Source organism: Passer montanus, unplaced genomic scaffold, assembly GCF_014805655.1.
Source record: "Passer montanus isolate IOZ18808 unplaced genomic scaffold, ASM1480565v1 scaffold122, whole genome shotgun sequence".
Taxonomy (NCBI): domain Eukaryota; kingdom Metazoa; phylum Chordata; class Aves; order Passeriformes; family Passeridae; genus Passer; species Passer montanus.
Window position 1 is genome coordinate 185,336 of NW_024358945.1, and position 17,640 is coordinate 202,975.

Sequence of the window (17,640 nt, forward strand, 5' to 3'; positions counted from 1 at the left end):
ATATTCCCAAGATCTCTAAAAAGGGGGGAAGATCATGATATTTGCCCTCTGTGTTATCCGTGATCCATGTGGTGCCAGCCTTGCCCCACATTTTGGTGGCTGCTGTGTCCCTGACACTGCCATCCCTGGGGAGTGAGAGCTGCTCCTGTCAGGAGCTGGGGCTCACAGCCTGACCATGAAAGGTTTTCTCTGCTTCTTTTCATCAGGGATTTTATATTTGATCTGGGGGTTTCCCATTTGGACTGGGAGCTCCCCCCTGAGATGCAGCACCAAGTCCTCTCCCTCCTTCCAGCTGTGCTGCCTAAAGCCATCCTCCTTCCTGGCCCATCACCCCAGCCCCTTGCTCCTGGTCCTTCCTCCCTCTCCCAAGCCTCTGCACCTTTTCAGATCCTCTTGAAGGCTGCTGGGACACAAGGAGCCTGCTGGGGCTGTCTCTGTCTCCTGTGTTCCCTGCTGCTGGGTGTAACTGGCAGGGAAGGTGCAGGGACTGCAGGAGGGCCCACAGAGATGCTAAGGTGATGCTGTTGGAACTGGGAATCTTATTTTTAGGTAGATGGCTTCCCCCTGTCTGTTACCCCTCTGTTGTTGAACAGAAGGATGACTGGAATTACCACTCCTTTCCCAGCTGTTGGAACTGGGAATCTTGTTTTTAGGTAGATGGCTTCCCCGTCTGTTACCCCTCTGTTGTTGAACAGAAGGATGACTGGAATTACCACTCCTTTTTTTTTTTTTTTGTCTTCTTTCCCCTCCCAGTTCCTTTGCAGAAGCCTGAAGTTCAACATTATAGAAAATGCAAAATAATCTCATTATTTATTCATATAGGTGAATAATTCCTTATTACTGTCTTTGGTTAATGAAGGATTTAACAAAACCAATTATTTCTTTTTTGTTCCATTCTGCCTACTGAGCCTTCTCTTAAAAAGGCAAAAGCAAACCTGTTAGGTGGATACTTTAGTAGAGAAACTTGAGTAAAAACCCCATTTATTTATTCAGAATGAAAAATGTGTGATGTTGTCCATACCCCTCTACACTACAGAGTGATAATCTAGTCTAGGATGTTGTGTGTATTTATGTTACATATATGTAAGCCCTGACATGCAGCTGCACAAAATAAAGCAGCTGAAATAAATAAAACTGAGAGCCCAGAAGTTGGAAAGTTGTGCTAAAAACTCACCACAAAGTTCTTGGTAATGTATTTACTGATGGCAGTGTCTGCTGGTTCAGTACAGTCTGTCCCTGAAATGAATGAACTGGATGTGTACCACCTTTCCTGCAGTGTGCAGTGGATTTGATGTGCTCTGGTTTTATTTTTCCTAGGGCTGCCAGAATGAGTACACGGGTGAAACAGGAAAGCAAATGACTGAATCTTTCAAGGTACGTGTCAGTGGCCTTCAGGAGAAGGCTTTTTTTCCATTGGGTCCCAAACTAAGGATCACAGAAGGGCTCCAGAGCACTGCAGCTTGGGAACATTATCAGCACTCCACAACAAACAGGGCTGTGAGAGTCAGGAATGCTGAGCAGCTGCCAGGAGCTGACATGAAATTGCATCCCTCTCTTTTTATTTTCATCTAGAAATGAGCTCACTTAAGGTACCATTCTTTGCCTCCTTCCTGAATGCAGTGCTAGTAACTAGGAGCTCATTTTAAAAACTGTGTGGGTACAGATGTCAGCTTCCAGTTTTCTGTTGAGAGTGCAGAGCCTGTCAGCTTGTGCTCCTTTGAATTCCACATCTGTCCTAATTTCCTTTTTCCTGCCTTTTCTGCATCTTGTGCCTTTATTATTTATGTCACACATCTGTAATTCTTTTTCTCTCTTATTCCCTGATTTGAAGTCTTTTAAAAAGTCTTATCTACATTTTGCAGAAATATAAAAGTAGTACTCAGAAAAACTCATGTTTTTTTCAGCAGTTCCCTTCCTGTTATTTCTGACTATTGTCAGCAGTACATGAGATGAAATTAGAATGATGTGCTTTGGAAGTGTTGTGTTCTTCCTGACTCTTTTGGGCACTGCCACAGCTGTGCAGTCTTCTGAACTATGCTTAAGTGATTATTTCCCCTTCAGTTGTCAGGCTCTAAACAGATATGAAAAATTAATGCTGCAATCAATATTTGATAATATATTGTTATATATATAATGTCTTATGTCTTACGATATCTTAATATCTTGTATCTATATAACACATAGATATAATATCTTTGATAAGGTTTATTCTGTTGTTGGTCTCTTTGAAAACAGCAAGGAATTCTTGAGAGTCCACGACTGCAGAATTTCACTGTGTAGCAGCATGCCATTTAATTTCTGTTTCCTCATTCTCAGCCCTTCCCAGTTTTTCTCTTCCTCGTTTCTTCGTGTTGTGTCTCTCTGGCAATTCTGCCCAAGGAGGAAAATTCAGGATGACTTTTCAGCTAGAAGGTCTGATTGAAAAAAGCTGACAAAACCAGGCACGCAGCCAGTTTTGAAACCACAAGAAATCACAAGTGGGGAGTGCAGGGGCTGTTTTGTGGATTCACCTTCAATGAACAGATAGATCTCAGCAGATTCATTCAGCAGAGTGTGCTGGGGTATTTGCACACAAGAATTGCTGCACAAGAGGACACTCTTGTGTAACTGAAGCAAACTTTCACTCATTGAGGCAGTCCGGAAGGAAGGCAGTGACAAGAAACTTTTGTGTTTGGGTCCCAGGTGAGCTTGGCATAAACTAAACCAGACTTAAGGCAGATTTAATTATACCAGCAGTCAAGCATGTGCCTTACCAAAGCTCCAAATACTGGGTGGCACAAAGCTGGGTTTAGTCCAGGTTCCTTTGCACTGATATTTGTGTGTCAGCCAGAATGGCAAATCATTGTAGGGGAGAGGCTGGGTGAGGGGAAAAGCACATTAGCAGGTGGGACAGATGGTCATAAAGAGTAATGCTAGGAGAAAGCAGCTGGCTCAGGCTGAAGTCTGATTTGTAAGACTTCATTCCTGCCTTATGGCTCTGTTTCTGAAGGTGAGCTGAGATTTTCTAGAAATGTAGAGATTTCTAGAAAATACTGTGCTGTGGGAAGTGTGTGTATGAAAGTTATTAAGGTGAGAACATAGGTCCTGGTTATAGTATTGTGCATTATAATAATTATTTTTCAGCCTTTAAACTTCACAGTAAAATTAAGAAGGAAAAACTTCATCAATGAAGACAAAACCAGCAACAGAAAATGAAAATAAAATAGTCTGGATTCATTCTAGGGAGCTTCTCAAACATTTTTGTGGAAGACAGTTATGGGGTTACAATTTCAGAAACTATAGCTAATAATATTTCAAAGGAATCAAGCTGACCCACGGGGCTCACTGTGCTGAGCAGAGCTGCAGTTTTGTGCCAGTGACCTAAGCAGTCCAGGATTGTGGGAGTGCAGCAAACAGGGTATGGTTTTGGTTAAAGCTTACATAAAACATATTGTTCACAGTGGGTCACGGCCAGCATTTGAATGCCAGCTCAGCCCTCTGAAGACGTTTCTGTTCAGAATGCAGTGCTGAGCTTTTTATTTTTAGGTGGGGAGAGCTGCTTTGAGTTGTGCTGCAGTTTCTGCCTGGCTTGGAAAGGTGGAGTCAGAAAGTCCTTGTACACTGGGAGGGAAGGCATGAATGTTAGCACAGTTTCTGGCAGTGGGCCCCTCTGACTGCTGCCTGCTCTCTGTTCTCATGCTTTTTAAAAGCAGCAGGTAAGAATTGGTGTTTCCTCCATCCTGACTGCCACGGAGCTACCTTGATTTGACTCAGTTCTGCAGTTAAAAGTCTCATCTTGCAGGTCTGTGGTTTACAGGGCATTTAATATATGGCATTTAGAGTTGCCTTGTGAGCAGTGATCCTGGAACAGCTGAGAAACATTGAAGGGAAATAGTGATTATGCTGCAGTTTTGTGTACTTTCTAAAGTGCCAGATCTCTAGGATTTATCTACCAAGCTCCTTCCATGTGACTGAAATCTTCTTCCCTTCCTCAACTGTTGAATGCACTTATAAAGTGTATTTTAAGGATATCACACAGTAATGGAGACTACAGTCATCCTTTGTGCCGCTGAATGATTTTTTGGGAAGCTGGATCAAGAAATGCACATACCCAGTTTTGTTCTTACACTTGCATCCAATAATACCATGAAACAGCACACAATTATGTCTAATGCACTTAATTTTTATGGCTAAAAGTCTGGTAGTTCCTTTAATGCATTCATTCTGCTCATTGTGCTGTCACAAGAGAGAATGAACGTTGTTTGGAGAATGCAGCAGTCTGTTTCCATATGTAACTCTGATTTGGTTTCTTTGATGTGTGAGTTCTGACTTGGAATTTCTAACCCTTGATGTTAAGAAACTAAAGGTGTCTGTGATGCCTTTTATTTCTCTCATATCACAAAAGATTATTTAATGTAGCCTTTTGTCTTGGAATTTGTCTTTGTTTTCCCTTTGAGACTGATACATGGAGTACTTCAAAAAGGTATTACCTAGTCCTGTAATGTTTCTCTTGAGTTCCAGTGGTCTGAACGTCTGGAAAAATTGGCATTGTCATGGTGCAAAGTTCTTTTGTTTTACTTTTTACCAGCCTGTTTAGTGTACCAAGGTGGTGCAGACTTTCTAGGGAATTTCTAGGGAATGCTGGCTGCTTTGCCACACTGAGGCAGAGTGGAGTAGCTGTAGCTTACAGGTGGACCTGGATTGAGTTGCTCTTGGGAAGGCTTGTGGTGGCAGAAGGAGAAATGTTTAACTCTTTAACTCCTGTGCTTGTGCTGTATTGGTGACATTTTCCCCCGATGTCTGGGAGGAATGATGATGAGGACTCCATCGTATCAGAAGGCTAATTAATTACATTATTATACTGTATTATTCTATACTACATTTACATATTTATATTTACATTACATCTAAACTGGATCTGCCAAGCGCTCCCCTGCACAGCATCTCCTGTCAGCCAACATTCCCAAAACACACACACCTGGATCCAGTTGGTCAGTGAATCAAAACACACCAGAATCCAGTGAGCAATTCCCTTCAGGTGAGCAATGCATTCCACCTGTGAACAAACACAGGCGCAGCAAATGAGATAAAGAACTGTTTTTCCTTTCCCTGAGGTTCAGAGCATGTGAATCCCAGAATATCCTTGGGAGGTTGTGCCTTGCTTTTCTCTGTGGAATGTGGCCACAGTGCTACTCTGAATATCTGTGAGTGCTCCCACAGTTTTCTGCCAGGCTCTGAGCCAGTGGGATGTGAGCCCCTGGCTGGAGCAGGGCTGTGCTGCAGCATCTTGGGCTTGCAGTGCTCTGCTGATGTGCCTGCAGGGCTTCCAGTTCAGGCTGCCTCACCTCCAGCCAGGTGAGGTGCTGGATACACTGAATTTTCCATAGGGATGTATGGCTTGGTGCACCTGCAGGGCTTCTGCTTCAGGCCCATCTCCCCTCCAGCCAGGTGAGGTGCTGGATACACTGAATTTTCCATAGGGATGTATGGCTTGGTGTTTGTTTCTTCCATTGCTGTAATGTTTTTTAAGCTGTGAGTTAGGTGATGCTGTGCTAAGTATTGTACAAATGTGAATATAAAGATTATTCCCCCAAAAACCCCAACCAAAAAAATCTCTGACAATTTTTACACAGACTCTAAAGCTGTTGTGCATTTACACAAGAAGAAACTGGAATTCTTTTTCCAGTGCAGGTTCAAATTTCTCCACTCTACGTATATAAACCTCCCCCAAAAACCCCAGCCAAAAAATCTCTGACAATTTTTCCGCAGAATCTAAAGCTGTTGTGCATTTACACAAGAAGAAACTGGAATTCTTTTTCCAGTGCAGGTTCAAATTTCCATTCCTGTTTTAAATTGAGAGATTGCCAGTGAAAGTTTTACATTACTGTGAGCCATAATCATTTTTATACTAAGGGAGCCTGTGATTTGTGGTAAATGCAGTGGGGTATAGAATTCCTTACTCTGGGAATTGGGAGAGAAAACAATCCATTTTGAGAAAATAGATGGTTTTAAGTTTTATTTTAGAAAACTGTATGGTATGTGAGACGTTTGCTGGCAGTGATAAATAACAAACAGTTCTTTGATCCTGGGGGTTTTTTAATGAAAGATGAAAATTTTTTTTACCAAATTTTCTTGTTTCCCATCCAATGCAAAGATCAAAGTACATAAAATACTGAATAGTCTGAATTTTGAAACATCATCTTAAAGTCCAAGCTACTTGACTTTATCATATTAGCACATTAGTGTGACAGGGTTAAAGTTCCACTTCTGGAAGAGTTTAGGAGGTACTGAGCAGCTTTCCTCTATTTTCATTTTATAGAGCAGTAGATAAAGTTGCTGACATGCTTAGAGCATATGGACCAGGGGAACACTCAAGTATTTTTTGGTATGAGGAAATACACAGTTATAGTTACCATATTCCGTACAAGGCTAGTAAATATAAAGCAGTTTACATGATCTCTATATTTTCAAATATATATATTATTTTCTCCCCAGCTTGTCCTCAATTTGTCATTTTCTGCTGACATCAGTAAATGATTTAGCTGCCAAAGCATATGCGCACTCAATGAGGCTTTCTGACATATTCAGCTGTTGATTCTTCAGGGGTTGTGAGTGTCAGGGGGGATATTAGAAGAATGCCCTGCATTGCCATTTTAAATTCTATATTAGACTCCATTTAAAAATTTTGCTTGCTGAGATAGAACATTTCCTTTATATCAAATGATAGGGGGGAGATTTGTTATCGTAATGACATCTTGATGCTGTGATGAGCAGTAGCTCCCTGGAATGTGTGTATAGAAAATCTGCTCTTCTATAAACTGTCTTGAAGCAGTAAAAGAGAAACAGCCCAGTGGATATGTGTGTAACAGGATACAGTAAGTGAGTAAATGCTTTGGAAGTGGGGCTCCCATCAGCCCTGCAGCAGGCTCTCTGTGCCTTTGCTGAATGCAGTGCTGGGCTGCTCTCCTGAACAATTCCTGTTCTCCTGGTGTCCAGCCTGATCCTCTTCAGCTAAAGCCCTGAAGTTACCATTTGGTAGCTCATTTCTGCGTCACTCTGTGGAAGTACAGAGCTGTTGGGTCAGGAGTGCCAAGCTGGAGGCCAGCTCTGTTGTTGTCATAACAGTATTTAGCATGTGTGAGCTGGGCCCCGCTTAAGAAAAGTTTATTCTGATTTTATTTTGATTTTGGCAGAATCTGTTTGCTTTGTGTTCTTGTCAGTGGTAGCAAACAAAACCTATTTGGTTTTTGTGTTGAATTTAGAAAGATTGGTCAGTATAATACTGTTCAATCACTGTGCTTTCACATCACCTAGCAGGTATGTATAGGCTACAGAATTATTTCAGGTGATTTGCATCAAATCCATTCCCTCATCCTTACCAGTTCCAGGATAAGCAGTGCTGAGTGGTTTCTGTGATATTCTGCATCCACATGGGCATGGCACAAACTCTTTTGGATATTGCTATTAATAGGTGCACCAGACTGACACATATCTGCTGCTCTCATTCCAGTTATTAGGAAGGAATTTGGGATCCCTGGCAGCTCCTTTCAGCTTCAGCCCGATGGCAAGTGGTTCTGTGTTTCTCTTCAAGTGGGTGATGCTCTTCAAACAGTTACAGGCTTTTAGCAAATAGATTCTCTAAGCTGTAATAGAGGAACTGGCTGTCCTGTTATCTGGAGCTGAAGGATTTGCAAATAAAGCTAATTGTCTTCGGCAAGTATAGGAGCTTTTAGCCAAGATAAAAGGAAACTGCTGAAAAAACAGCCAGGGGCAGTTTGGCTGAGTTGATTTATAGCACAGTGATCCTTTATCACTTTCTTTCACTAGGAGCTTAAGATGTGTCTGTAACAGTACAGAAATTGCACTGAATTTTGGGGCTTGCATTTAGCTTGTATCAGTTTCTGGATTTGTTTTTTCCAAGGTAAAGAATTGGTTTTAAAATGCAAGGCTTAGCACCAGTCAGTGATCAAAGTCAACTTACCAGCTGACTCCAAAACTTAAAAAATCCATAGTGTCCATACTTATTTCCAAGATTTCTTAAATTTTAATGTCGTTGTGATGTCATATCCCCAGTAAATGTTTTCTTTGCTGAACACACTTGAATAGAAGCTACAATTTAGGAAGAGAATTAAGTTGGATTGGTTTTTTTCCATAGGATTCTCTTGGCCTTCCTGCTTGCTTTTGAAAGGATATCCTAACTTTTCATGAATTCACAGCTTAGAGAGTTGGAAGTTATGTTAATCCCATATTTAGTCCCTCTTTTTAAGAAAATACTGCGTGGAATAAAATGGCAAACTGTGGCATTTTCACTGGCAGATCAGACACTGAATTTCATGGCAATATTTAAGTTTACCTTCTGTCTGCCAGTGTGAAAGGGAGATGGAATCTGAGGAAGAGTCAGATGTGGTTAATGAGTGTTTGAAATGGTTCCCATAACCTCTGTACAATATAGAGACTGTACCATGAAAGCATTTTATATTTCCAAAAGGTTTTGAATGCCTGCATTCCATGAATCCACTTCCCTGCTTGTTGGCAAGCTTATTAAAATCAGGGTAAGAAGATTTAATTGCAACTGCGCAGGGCTTGGACATACGAGATTATGATTCTATTCTTGGCTACTCCACACAACATGTTTGTGACTGGCCAGGCCACTTAGGCAAAATACTTCCAACTTGGCTGTCTGAAATTCAGGTTTGCAGTTCATTTCTTCCTTCAGCATGGCTACCTCTCTCAGAGAAGGTCAGAAGCAAAAAAAAAATAATCTTTTTTTGTTTCTATTGCTTTGTGTGAAATACAAATTATATTTCCCCAACCAGGAGACAGTAGTGTCTTGAATCTTGGTGCAAGGATGTGTTATTGGTGAAATGTCGGAGACCTCTCTGTTCCAGTCTTGTGTCACAGGCCAGTGTGAGCCCTCAGCTTGTGTTAGACTCAAACCTTCTCCCAGGCAAAGTCTTTCTAAAAATGGAACACTGTGTTTGTGCTGCTGTGCAGAAATGCAGAGGTTGTGAGGCAAGGAGCAGCACAGCATCAGGAATTGCATTAACCCAGCTGTCAGATCTCTGAGAAAAGCAGTTTGTGTTAGTACTGAGCCACATGGATTAGGTAACTGGCTATGCCTGCCATTAGTGAAGAATGGTCCTAGTTCTGATTTTTTTTTTTATTTTTCTGTTTTAATGTTTGCTCACAAACATATGAGAGGACTTTCTGCTGTTAGGGAACTGCAGTCTGTGTTTCCCTAAATGGAATTGCTTCTTTCTGCTCTGAATCCCAGGTGTGCCTACACTGCAAAGAGGGTTTTTAGAGCTCACTTGCCCAAAGGCAACAGAGCCTACAGCAGTGTGGTTTTCACAGCAGTGCCATGCCTGCATTTCAGCCTGCTCACACTGCTCACCCCACGTAGCTGATTGGAGCAGCTGTTACCAAACAAGTGATTCGTGGGACCAAAATACAGCCAGCGTGTCTGGTTTTATTGCAATGTTTAATAGACTCATCAACCTCTTCGTGGTCTGAATTACATAGAGAGAATCATATCTGAAATGTTATAAGAGAATTTTTTGATAGGAGACATACTAAGTAACTGGTTTTTTGTAGATCTGAAAATACAAATAGCTAGAGTAGAGGAGGCAGACCCCACTAAAATCAAGTTGATTTATTTCTTAAGTTGTCCTTAATATCAGGTGGAAGGATTCCTTAGGACCTGTAGGAACCAGCATCTTCCTTAACCTTAAAAACACATCTTTTGAAATATGTCAGTGGAGAAGAAACTAATGTGAGTAATGGAGGAAAAAAGCCCCAAACCTGACAATTATAAATCCATTTAATTTTCCTAAAGCAGAAGAAAGGGATGAGGCTGTGAGATTCAAGTACTTTTTCCTGCATTACAATCCAGATTCCTACAAAGCTGGAAGAAAGGGTCTTGATTAACTCAAATGGTCTCTGGATCAAATCACTGGGAAGTTATGCAGGCAGCATTTCAGCAACATGGGAGAACTCTTAAAATTTAGTTAGTGCCATTGAAATGAATGTTTTTAGGGAAAAAGAAAATTCTTTTATGCTTTCTCTGTCATCTAGCCTGACTGTAGCTTTCCAACATCTTTATTTCCCTTCTGTTGTGTTTTGAGGGCTTTAGAATATATTTTCAGCGGTGCTGCTGCCCTGGGTGCCCTTTTCATTCCTTTAGGCAAGAAATTCATGTCAATTCCAACCACTTTTCTGTTTTCTTGTCAGAACAGGTTTACTTCCCTACCTACTGCTGCAGATCAAACATTGCTGCAGCAGAGCTGGAGCCTCTGGCAGATCAGGGGAAAGGTTGAAGGAGCCAGCAGGAGGTTATGCTGCCCTCCTTTTCTTGCAGAGTGCAGCAGAATTTCATTCTTTGGTGAGACAAATATTTGAGAAGTATCTGTTGTGAATAGTTTGGGGGAGATGCCTTGCAGAGGATGGACTGGACACAGTCCTTCCAGCCATATTTCCTGCTGTTTCCATGAGTGTCTCACAGCTGATTCAGAGCCTTTGACTCTCTTTTGCTTTGTCATTTGTTCTGTGGTTTATTACCCAATGTACAGCCAACCTGATGCAATGATTCCAGGACTCAGTCCAATTATTACATGTGCTAGCATACTTCTGAGATGAAGCTTCAAGGAAGCTTTATGTTGAAAGATTTTTTTTAATATTTACCATGGGATTGCAGAAGATGGAATTTTTTTTAAAAATGATAATAGTAGTAGTAGTAAAAATAGGGCTTTTTTTCCTCCTCAAATCTTATTATAATATCTTGGCACACTTTCCATTCTCAAGCCTCAGGCTCTGTTGTAAATTTAAAATAGTATTGATGGTAAAGGGATTATAGGATAGCTTACATAAATGTTACTTTATTAATTCTCTCCAACTCTCCTCAGCTATGCTTTGTTACCTTTCCCCATCACAGTAATTCCTTATGCTTTTTGTAGTCTGTCTCCTTCTCAGGATTTGTTCCACTGCTGTTCTCAAGTGCAAGGGCAAAGCAAGTTATTTGATTTTGCCTGTGCTTCTGTGTTTGTTTCTGCATGAGAAGGCCCTGATCTTTCCTAGGATATGCTTACAAATTCAGCATAAGATAAAAAATTATTGCAGTTGCTTGTGATCTTGAATTAATCACCTGGACTGGAGGTCAGGGAGGTTACTTTTTCATCAGAGGAGATTGCAGGCAGTCTCGCTTGGGTACATGTTCATGTTTTGGGGATCTCTGCGGAAACTTGCTGCTGTTTTTGGGTGACCTGTGAGTTATTTTACAGCTGGGGCTGCCAGGTCTGGTTTTACTCAATTAAGTGATAGAAATGCCTGGCCTAGCACAGTGCTTAGAAAAGCTTGGTTGTGTCAAATGAGTTAGACCTGTCACAGCTTATGGTCTGGAGTTTCAGTGCAGTGCAAGTAACTGCAGCCAAAGGATTGTTTGGGAAGGCATTGACAAAACTTCCTAGAAAGCATAAGACAAGCCCTTGCCATCTGCACCTACCTGGGGTAAGAAAGGTGGGAGTGCCACAAGGAGAGCACCAGCTCTGGCCAGGGGCTGTGTCAGCTCCAAATCCATGTAAAGCCATGGCAAAGGTGGGGTGGAACAAGCGTTGAAGTGCCAGCTCAGCCAGGCACCAGGATGGCTTGTCACAGCCTTGATTAAAATTGACATGGACCAGCAGGTCACCTTTAATTGGCCCAGCTCATAATTGAGATGATCTGTGTTGGTCAAATGACGAATTTTGGTTTTGTGAGGTCACAATATGTCTTCTTTACTTGGGCTGGGTAAAGCTTTGCCCTGGAAGAAACTGCACTGGGATGAGCAGGCACTTTTCAGCTGGGGGGTTTCAGAAGGTGTCTCTTGGGGCCAGCAGCCCTGTGTACGTCTAATGTTGCCATATGAGCCCTGAAAATCCACAATAAGTGCCTGGTTTCCCTACAACTCCCTTTTGCCTACCACAGGCAGGGCAATTTGATATTTCCTATTCCTTTCCAGAGTGTCCTGGGCTGGGATGTTGGAGGGACATCTTCTACATCCCTTTCTGCTGTGACATGGAGGTTTTGCAGGCTTGGGACTGTGTGATTTTACTTTAGAAAACAGGTGCCAAATAGCTGCACTCTTAGACCATGTGCCACAAGGTCTTTTTTTAATCTCCCTTATCCTTTTGGTTCAGCATTTACCAGTTTTCCTTCCAGGTTAATGGTTTTATTGGGCAACAGCATCAGGAGGTGCTTGAGAGCATGTTTGATAAACAAAGCAAACAAAACACAAGCCTAGCTGAAAATTCCCCTTTGTGTTGGCAGTGCAAACAGTGGAGATCTGGATGGGAGGTAATGCCAATCTCTAGTGCATCCTTAACATGCTGGGAATGTTGGCAAAGGAAGAAAGTAAATTGCTGTTTGTGAAGGTCGTAGGTGATAGCACTGTGACAATCTTTAAAAGAGTGATGTTAACATAATAGGCATTGATTGATTAATCAGATTAATCAGACCCTGGCATTTGTCAGCTGGCCTTGCTCTGCTCCCTTTTTGTGGGTTCTTCTGAGTGTTTGCTTTTCTTCCCTGAATCCCAAGGGGTTTGTGAGCCAGGTGAGGTGTTGTGTAGAGTGTCCTGCTTCTCAGGGACCCAGAAGAGGCTGAGCTAATGCTTCATGCAGACCACGCTGTGGGAGAGAGTACTCCGAGGATGACCCTCCAAAACCTCCTCCTGATGTGTTCTCCTCCATGGAAAAAGAAAACCAAATGCATTGCAGCACTGGATGCTGCCTTGACGTGAAAAGCGTTTACATTCTGAAAGATCTGGGTGCTGTTGCACACTGTTTATTTACACTGCTTAGTAAAAAAAAATGGAGAAAAAGACAATGGGTGAAGGAATAGAGTACTCAGAAAGGATATTAAGGAAGTAATGGCCAAAAAAAGTTGATCTCCAGAGAGCCTAACAGGATTATAATAATGGGAAAAGACTAGCAATGAGAACAATTGCCTTTTTGCCTGTTGAATGATTGCTGCCCTGCTGGTCTGTGCAGTTCAGCCTGTCTCCAAGGTCTTGGCCAGGCTGTTCCTGCTGTTGTTGAAGGAATTGTCATGGGTCAGCTGCTGTACCTGACGCTGTTGACTCAGGTGTTGGCACTGTGTCTGCAGGAAAGCTGCTTTGCCCAAATTCTGAGGGAGTGAGGAAGGGCAGATAGTCAGGTTGTGCAGTTCCAGGAAGCTCTGGGAATTGGCTGCTGCTTTTCTGGGTGAGGGTCGGGGTTTCCTGCCTCTCTGGGCTTTCTGCCTTCAAGGGGCTCCAAGTGAAACACAGTGGGTGTGCTTCTTCACTTGTTCAGCTTGCTGCTCCCTCTGCACTGCCTGTGGATTTATGAGAAGAGCCAGGTTAAAATCCTTCCCCATCCTTAAATAAAAGCTGTTGTTAACCCCAGCAAACTTAACAAACTGTTTGAAGTGATGCCTTTGAACAGTTGTGCTACCACCACTGAGGAGGCTGCAAAGGGAGTCATGAAAGCAGAAATCAGCACACAGATGGGAGTTTTAGGAGAAGAGGCTTCAAATGATAATAATGGTCCCCAGGCCACTTTATTGTACCATAATTACCCTAATGAAAGTGACCTGAGGGGCAGGAGCCTGGAGTCCAGGGAAAGCAGCTGATAGCACGGGAAGGGGGAGTTCTTTAGCAAGAGATAAACCCAGGGATACAGCTGTGTTCTGTGCACTCACTTAAACCCCACTGACATCCCTGCTCCCCTGTAATTGTTTTCTTGAACGCAGAGTCCTGCCCTGGGTAATTGCAAACACTTCTCTGTAGTTTTTATTCTGATCCACATCTTCTGTGATACCTTTTTTTCCTAAAGCTTGATAAGGGTGCTAAAAGGTTGCCAGGTAAAATTAGTTTCAGGACATCATTAGCTGGTGCTTCTCCCATTGGAGCATGCACTGTCAGAAGAATAAAGGGAAGAGTTAAGAAGAGTAATTGTTGTTTCATCAGATTTTGTATTAATTCAACTAGACTAATGCACTCTAATATCTAGACAAGCCTTATAATTGCAGATAGTTGAAACAAGCTTTTAGCTGTTCATGTACTCCTGCTCTGAGTTAATTTCACATCTAAACCATTAAGCAGAAAAAAACCTCAACCAAACCTAAACCAAAACAACTAATCAACAGGTCTTTGTTCATTAAAGACATCTTGAAAATTAGGTTATTTACAGAGATGGGGGGTACTCTTCTTCAAAAGCTTGGGACTGATATTGTCTCTTTTTCAAAATGCATGCAGGGGATGCGATGTCCAAGACAGTGAAATAAATCTCTTGCAGAAACACCTTTTTAGATCAAATAATAATTTTGCAAATTACTTGATCAGTATTCTGGACTACCTCTGTTCCAGTCTAGCATCCAGCACAGAGGAGCAGGATTTCACCTGGGGGCCTGCAGTAAGGGCCAGTGCTTTGAGTTATGTTAGGAAGGAAAATGGAGCTTTGAATGTGATTCTTTGAACTCTCCCTGGCCTCTGAGCAGCTACCTGGGGGTCTGCAGTAAGGGCCAGTGCTTTCTGAGTTATGTTAGGAAGGAAAATGCAGCTTTGAATATGATTCTTTGAACTCTCCCTGGCCTCTGAGCAGCAGTTTAAATGCTCAGAAGGAAGCACAGGAAGAGAAAGGAGAGGGTGAATCAAGGCTCTGCCCTCTCTGGTTGTCCAGCCCCTACCTGTGAATAAAAGGGGAGTGACATGCCAGAGGTCTGCATTCCTTATTTCCCTGCTGTTCTTTGGGATGATTCACACCACAGGAGCGATCACAGAGAAAATTAACTCTATCCCAGCCAAAACCAGTACAAAACCCTGTGGCACATACCTGCAGCTTGTTATGGTTTATAAGAGAGTCTCTGCAGTCCCTGGTGCAGGGAAGCATTTAGCCTCCTTGCTAATGGGATGTTCCTAGCATCATAAGTGTTTGAAGGAGCAAGTTATTGTGGCATAAGTGACTTGTCTGGCTCTGATCTCTCACATTGGTTTTTTGTATTAAAGGAAAATCAGTGTAACATCTGCTTAGTTGTGATGGTGATCAATTTCTGATGATCAGCTTATGTTCTGAGGTTCAGCAATTGGGTGTTTCTGGAACTTGTACAGGGGTGTTAACCTAAGTGTCCAAGAGATTTCATGTGCTGATTTTCTGGGTTTGTACCTTGCCCTGCTTCTTTAACTTAATTCTTAAACAGAATTTCAAAATATGCTGCTTCTTGTGTAACAGCACTGTGTATATGTTTGTGTGCACTTTATGAATATTTTGCCAGCTACTTAGAGGTTAGTTGCCGTTAATCATCATGTCATTAAATATCCCTACAGAGAAAATACTAAGGCTTGTCCTTGTTCACTGATGTAGAATAATTTTAAATCAGTCTGACTTCATTATTTTGATACACTTCATTTTTGTCTCTGTGTTCCTTCAGGCTTCCGACTTGATTATCACCCCAGCTACGACGTTCAAGGAGAAACCAGACCCCACTGGGCTGGTATTTGGAACTGTGTTCACTGATAACATGCTGACAATTGAATGGTCCTTGGATTCAGGCTGGGAGAAACCCTGTATTAGGCCTCTGGAGAACCTCTCCTTACATCCAGCCTCCTCAGCCCTGCATTATGCTGTGGAAGTGAGTAGTACATTGATTTGGAAACCACAATTTTCTTTTATTAGCCACAGTTTTGCAATATAAGGAGTATTACTGCCTTAAGTTTATTAGTATTGAGTTACATCTTGTTCTGTTAACTGGTGCTCTTCCAGAGTAATTGCATTATTTACAGCAGGGTTATTTACACACAAGCTGCTGTGGCCTGGGGATGCCAGCCCACTTAAAGTCCTAGCCTAGGGAAGGTGAGCTCTTTCCTGAGTGGTAATAAATTTATTTTAAAAACCATTCTTGTTCACTGGCAGTGGGTTGGTCCAGTTGCTGTCTCTGATGTGTGTCAGACCATGGGCTTCTCAGAGTAGCTTTAATTTGGGGGCTGAACACGCAGGACAGACGAGGCAGGTGCTTGTTTGAACTGAGCCAGTCCCTCGAGCTCAGGGCTAGCTGATGCACTCAGTGTTACAGGTGGATTTGAAGAGGGAACAGACAGCAGGGAACTTTGGGAAGTGGAGTGTTAAGTCAGAAACCAGCGTGGTTAAAGTTTCTGTGCTTAGCTGGTTGCTGCCCACGGTGCCTGGAGAGCAGCTTGGGCTGTGCTCACACCTGTGTGGGAGCCCCAGCAGGGCACAGAACCTGAAATGGGAGCCCACTTCTCCCACTTCTGGGTAGGTGGCAGTTATTTTTCCTTTTTTTATTTTTAATTTTTTTTTGTTTTGTTTTTGTTTTTGATTTAACCACTGGTACAAGGGAAGCTTCCCCTGCTTGCTGTCCCTGAGCTCCTTCCTTCACCATTTTTATTTTGACTGAATTTTTCCTCATCTAGTCACCAAGCCTCCTGTGTAAATTACAGCAGGCCCCTGTGACTGAGCTCTTGATCTGCCCGGGAAGTGAGAAACCACGCTGGAGTCCCAAATCTGTATTTCACTCTTAGTAGCACATTGCTTTAATGCTTGGCCTCTGGCCTGGTCTGAAATCATTGCTAATATGAATATGCTCTTATTTTTTTTCCCATTTTTTTTTATTCTTTTACCCTTATTGCATCACGTTTCCTCTAGCCAAGAGGAGAGAGAGAGGAGAATCTGGTGTCATTGCTGTGGCTCAATGAATACACAGTGGGTATAATGAAAGTGATGAGTTTGGCATTCCCTCCCCTTTCTCCTTGCCCTTCATGGTGCAGTGTTTAATCTGGATCTGCTGAACTCCAGATCCAGCTCCTGTGATGTACAGATAATGCTGTTCTCACACCACTGTAGCAACCAACCATCCAGCAACCACAGCAGTTGCTTTCATTAAAGCTGAACATTTCTGGAACACATCACTGTCTCCCATTTTTAACGAGTGAAAGGCTTTACTGAGCTCTGGAAGATGAAAAGTGCTTCTTTTTGGAGAAAAAAATTTAACATCTTGAGAAGGCTTTGTGTTTCAGTAATGATGTGATTCTTACTTCTGTCAAACCATTGATCGACTCTTAGTAGTGACATTCCTCCCTTTTCCCTCTCATTAAAAGTTCTGTGAATGTGTTTGGGAGAAGGGTGGGCGGGAAAAATGTGTTCTGTGATAAGAAAGCAGCATTACAACCATGTGCTATCAGTAAAAATCATATCAAAATATCAGCTAGATGACCAGCTATGCTGTCCCTTATTAAAGACTTTATTTTTCTTGTGGCTACAGTGTCTACCCTAGCAGCAGCTTATTTTTCAAAATTGTGCCAAGCTTTTAATAAGGTTGGCATTGCCACAGGACTAAGATTTTGAAGGCAGAAAGTTCTGGGTTCTAATTCTGGTTCTGCTACATAATTGGCACACAGCCTGAGGAAAATTGCTGGGATTCTGCAACGCAGTTACAACCCAATTAAAATTTGTCATGTGGAAGGACCTGGCTCTGCCATGGAACTGCACACAAGTTTTCCAAAGATTGCATTTCACTGATTCTAACAGAAAAATCCAGAATTTGGCAACAGTGAAACTCTGTTAACAAATTACTTGGGCACAAATACAGGATTATTTTTTCCAAATAAAATAATATTAGATAATATTACAGCTA

General features: G+C 42.1%; 1 protein-coding gene across 6 annotated transcripts in view; it reads left to right on the plus strand.

Moving 5' to 3' along the window:
• The window catches only part of BCAT1 (branched chain amino acid transaminase 1), a 56,131-nt gene that overhangs the window by 20,355 nt on the left and 18,136 nt on the right, over positions 1–17,640 (plus strand). For all 6 annotated transcript variants that reach the window (XM_039698253.1, XM_039698254.1, XM_039698255.1 and 3 more), the window contains exons 4-5: positions 1,318–1,374; positions 15,421–15,621. In XM_039698253.1, coding sequence (XP_039554187.1) covers positions 1,318–1,374; positions 15,421–15,621 — 258 coding nt within the window. The remainder of the gene's footprint in view (positions 1–1,317; positions 1,375–15,420; positions 15,622–17,640) is intronic.